This window comes from Octodon degus, unplaced genomic scaffold (assembly GCF_000260255.1).
Source record: "Octodon degus isolate 3935 unplaced genomic scaffold, OctDeg1.0 scaffold00016, whole genome shotgun sequence".
Lineage (NCBI taxonomy): Eukaryota > Metazoa > Chordata > Mammalia > Rodentia > Octodontidae > Octodon > Octodon degus.
Window position 1 is genome coordinate 8,599,362 of NW_004524592.1, and position 5,317 is coordinate 8,604,678.

A 5,317-nucleotide genomic window follows, 5' to 3' on the forward strand; every position below is an offset into this window, starting at 1 on the left:
AAGAAGAAGAAGAAAAGAAAAAGGGAAGAGCTGGCATTTTCATTCCCAAAACACTTAAGGCTTCTGCTTACTTGTATATTTTTTAAATTCAATAATCACATATAAGTAAATTTTATTATTCTCTCCATTTTAAAGTGGCAGAATTGGACTTAAATAGGTGAGATAAGTTGCTAAAATCACAGGGACATTAAAATGTTAAAGAATAACCCTAAGAAAAGACTAAAGCAAAACAGAGGAAAGAAAAGACATGGATATGATCTGGTAAATAATGAAATTAGCTGAAGTTTGGGACAGGAAAAGAAGTGGAACACACAGCTGTTTGAAAATGTTCAGTGTTCCTTCACAATGATAAAACAAAACCAAAAAAGGAGGATATAAATGAAGGACCATTTTGTGGTGAAAAAAACATACATACATATATACAAAATAGGATAGACATACAGCCACTTCTATTAGTTCAACGAGAAGAAAGGTCTGTACTAATATTGTCTAGACAGGATATCATGTCTGCATCTTGTTCTCTGAATACTATGAAGACAATATGCAACGTGTAAATTATTGTAACTGTCCTACTAACCTCTTTTGAAACTGTTTCATGGCTATTTTTTCTTATTAAAAGGAATAATAAATAAATAATGAAGTTCTAAAGAAATGGAATCTAACACAGTGCATTGCCCAGAAAAAAGCCACATGTAGCCTCCTTCTGTCTCACTGGTCTGGGATATCCAGGACTGAAGAGTCTGCCCACTTGCCCATGGTCCAGACACCAAAATGTCCACATCCTAGGGACACAAGGCTTCCTTGTGAATAGAAGACAAAGGGATGCCTCCTGGCTGTCAACTGGAAAGCAAGAGAACAAATCATCTATCAGGTATTTAAATACGACAGTGTTTGTGGCAACCAACACAATGGAGAAACTATCCATAGTCAAGTTTTAATTTGATTCTGCTGATACTGTCCCCTAGATTTCTTAACCTCCAGGTAGATACCCACACCCTATGGCTGTTGTCATACTTAAACCCACCAATAGCTCCACTTATTATCACAATTTGCAACTAACACAAGAGACTGAGTGAGAAAGAAAAGGCAGGCTGACCTGTGTATTGATTTACCCCCTTTTGTCTCTAGCCCACACTTCTAATTCTCTAGCAAATATTTCTGTGAGACACAGATACACCCATATTTACGCTGAACGTATTCACAAAATATGCAGTATTGTTTTGTATGTATTTATCTAAGCATATGTAAATGTTAGTAGAATATCATACATTTTGTTCCTCTACTATATCTTATCTTATTGTCATACTGGTTACTGCACACTTTTGCTACACAATACCTCATTATGAATATTCAGATTGTGCCTGATTCACTAACATCACAGAATTGCTGCCCTGATCATCGTAGAACTGCATGAGAAATTCCATGGACTATATTCCCTGGGTGGATATGCATGTACGTAATTCAGGTGAACAGTACCCAGCTGATATTCACAATGAAATCACCATTAAAAACAGAGACTCTGAAGTTAGAAGCCAGAATGTAAATCTCGGCTACTCTACTGTTAGGTGTATGCTTCTGGTATGGCCCCAAATTCTTATTTATAAAAATATATAAGTGATTATTACAGTGCCTGTCCTGAACCTATTATGAGAATTAAAGGAGAGAGCAATGTTTAGCACAGTATTTGCCACTTGGTAAGTAAATAAATAACATCACACAGGTCACTGTTTTCCCACTCTGTAAAAAGATTTTCCAGTGGATTGAATCATCCCGTTAGAAGGATAACAGAGCTCAGCCTCCTCACCACACAGAGAGGACGATGACAGTAGAAAGGTGGACATTGGTATCCCTGGTGGCTAGGTGTTACCAGAGGAGGAACATGAATGAGCTCTTCAACTTCACAGGCCAGTGCTCCTTCAAGACAGTACAGTATGCCCGCAGCAGCACTGGGCTTCCACACAGGCAAACCCAAGTGAGAACCCTAAAACAAACTCTGCCCCCATCCCTGCTCACACCGCACTGTACAGGATGCACATGCTCACTCTGTGAGCTTTGGAGAGTTCTTTGTATCAGGAGTCCAATTTTCTGGCCTGCTGGTCCACACTGAATGGAGAGGAATTGTCTCGGGCCACATGTAAAATACGTAAAATGGTTAATGGCGATATGTAACAAAACTTCTCTCATTTTTAATATTTTGCACTATAACATTTTTTTAAAAGAAGGCAGCATCAACTGACTGCACAAAGGGGGTGCAGGAGGCAGAGTTAGCACCATGCCACACCCTCTCCTAGACAGTGTTCTGCGGACATTAGCACAGTCCAGAGACCAGCACTGCATATCGAGTCAGGAAAAATATTGCTACAGCTGACACAAGCATGAAAGCCCATCAGCTTCCAGGGCTTCATGCAGTGCTCATGGCTCAGGCAGGCTGGACCTGCCTGGTGATACTGAGAGCTGCACTGATCCATGGCCAGGCAGCAGAACCATAGAGGGACTGTCCCACTCTCGGGTCCAGAAAACCCAATGTCAGTTTTGTTTTGTTTTCGATTTTTTAATGTGCTTGGTTGTTACAGGAGCTCACTACACAGCTTGGACTCATGGTGATCCTCCTGCTTTCAACTGCCCCAGCGCTGGGATTACAGGCTTGCGCCACTACACCCAGACTCTGGCCAGCTCAGCTGGTCCTGGGGATGGAGCAGGCACAGCATGTGGGGTGCTGGGGATTGAACCGCAGTCCCTGTACTTGCCTAAGCCTGCCTAAGCAGGTGCTTTAGTCCACTGAACTATCTCTCCAGCTCCCCAATGTCAACTCTTGATAATGCAGTAAGGCAAGCAGTCACAGGGCGGTCGTTCTTTAAGAAAGGAAAGCTGTTCTTCTGTCAGGACTGCAAGGGAGCTGACTGCTGCCAGCTCTGGTGTCCTCAAGCAACCCATCTCAGCTGTGCAGCAGACTCTGTGATCGGTCCCACAGCCTCCAGTTGAGGGCCCAGCACATGGACTAGGATCTGGCTATTCTCACATGACTGGCAACCTCTGCCCAGAGTTCTCCACTAAATGGCTAAAGCTTTGTCTAACAGGCTCACTGGTCCGACGCTCCCCCTGGCCAATCCTGCACCCTCGCCCATATATCTTTCACATGTGTTACCCTCTCCTCCCCAATAAAACTCTAAAACTTCAAGGTCTGTTACTAGGAGGACCCACCGGCATGACAGAGGAATGGCGGCCATTTTTACACATAGTCCTCATTGCCATGACACACACCAGGAAAGGCACCACTGGGAGCTATAATGATGCTTGATACACAAATGGACAGGCTTTGAAAGTGTATTGAGATGCAAGCAGAGCCCTTACCACACAAAATCCACAGAAATCTTTAACATAATTGATGAACACTAATCTGTTATCTGTGTTTTGATATGCTACAATGTTTACTGAATACTATACATTTTGTCTACACTAGCTCATTCCACTTGAAACCCTCCTCTTTAGTTTTCTACCAATATAATTTTTAAATATATATCTGAACAAGGACCCCTTAAAAAAATAAATTGAGGTAGGATCATTTTTCATGACTTATTTCTTATACTTGAGCTAATAAAATCAACAACTAACTCTTGAGATAAATGACACCCCGAATGTATTTAGTATCTGTTAGTCCTCCAAGTTAATGGAATTTCAGAGTAGGTAATGAATGAGCCAAGAACAATAAAATTAAAAGAATCCTAATCCACGATGACTCTTTCAAAGACAAAGAAATAGAAGATCTCAGAATGAGCAACTATGCCAGTTTAAATCATGTTAACCTGCAGATTTTATTTAAAGTCCAAAACATTTGACATATGTAATACATTATCACAAACTGTCATCTTATAATATTTTCAACTGTAAACATAAATGAAAAGCAGCTTAAAATAATCATTCCCAATCACGAGGGATTTTACCACCCAAAGGACATTTCAGAAGATCTAGAAATATTCAGAGTGAGGGACAAGGGAGACAACACAGGCGTCCAGTGAACACAGGCAGGGGGCCTATGCTGTACAAAGCAATGCCCGCAAGCAAAGAATCACACAGTCGGAATGTCAGCAGTGCCAAGGGTGGAACATACCAGTTTAAAGTTCATAAGGAAAGGTATTCAGTGCCATAAGTATTACTTCATTGAAAGGAAAAGGAAATTGTCTGTGCACTATTCAACGGTGGTTTTTCTTTATTATACTAAGCAACGTCTCACCATTTCCTTAAAGGAAGTAATCTAAACTACTGCATAAAATAGCTTTCACTTGCCCCTTATACAAGGAGATGGTCGTTACAAGCATTTATCCAGATAGCTTACGAGACAGTGAAGTAGGAAATACACTGCACGTCCCCAAGTTTTGTAACTGTCATGCAAATTTATCATCAAATTCTTGAGGACTTTTTCATATATTCGTCATATTTTTCTAGCAACTTGGTGTCGTCTTTCTGATTTGAGCGTACCTCATTTTTTTAAATATCCGCTGTTAACATTATTAGCTAATATGACACACAGAGTGTTTGATTTTTAACAACAACAACAAAAAAAAAAAGTACATGAGGTATCCTGGACACCTTAGGCACCTATTTCCTAGAAATCCCTCCTAAGTTTTAACTCACGTGGTGCTATGACTAATTTATTTTTTTTAATTATACTTTTAGAATAATTAAAACAGCCTGGTCATTTTTAAAGCCAATAACATCGTTTTAGCTTCGGACAGTACCTATCAGTACCTAAAGCTGTGACTTCCTGTCGATCCAAGAATTCTGAAAACAAGACCGGTACTTCATGTCACAGTCAAGGTGCGCCCTCCACCGAATAGCAGAGAAATAACCTGGGTCCGTGTAAATGCACAGTATTCAAACTGCATGACACTCGACAACCACTATACTATCAGCTCATCTGAAAAACAGAGAGTAAAGCTTACATTTTATTTCACTCCAAAAAAATAAAGTGCAGATGAACTACACATTCCTGGGTGAAAAGTTGTCCAGAAAAAAATACCTAAACGGTATTAGCAACAGGAAAGCGGCAACCATCCCGTTCTCTAGACAACCGAGCGGGACTGAAAGCCGCATCTTTCTTCTTTCTACTCTTTGCTTCAGGGCCACGAGACGCGGTACCGGCGACAGCCAGTGATCCATCCTTTCAGACCCGGAGCCAAGCGATTCTAGAAGTTTTAAGTTTCCAACAACGGTGATAAATCGCCAGCAGAGGAAAGCAATTTCAGTCGTTTAAACGAGAATCATGAGGCTTAAGAGGCAAAAAAGTTCCTTTACTTCCCGCTTCGCCTACCGCAGCGGA

The 5,317-nt window shown here is 40.9% G+C and overlaps 1 protein-coding gene across 1 annotated transcript in view; it reads right to left on the bottom strand.

Annotated features, from left to right (window-relative positions):
* Positions 1 to 5,317, bottom strand: part of Pth2r (parathyroid hormone 2 receptor) — a 182,439-nt gene that overhangs the window by 176,547 nt on the left and 575 nt on the right. Inside the window, exon 2 of the mRNA XM_004626717.1 lies at positions 5,018 to 5,183. Within this exon, the coding sequence (XP_004626774.1) occupies positions 5,018 to 5,183 (166 nt within the window). The remainder of the gene's footprint in view (positions 1 to 5,017; positions 5,184 to 5,317) is intronic.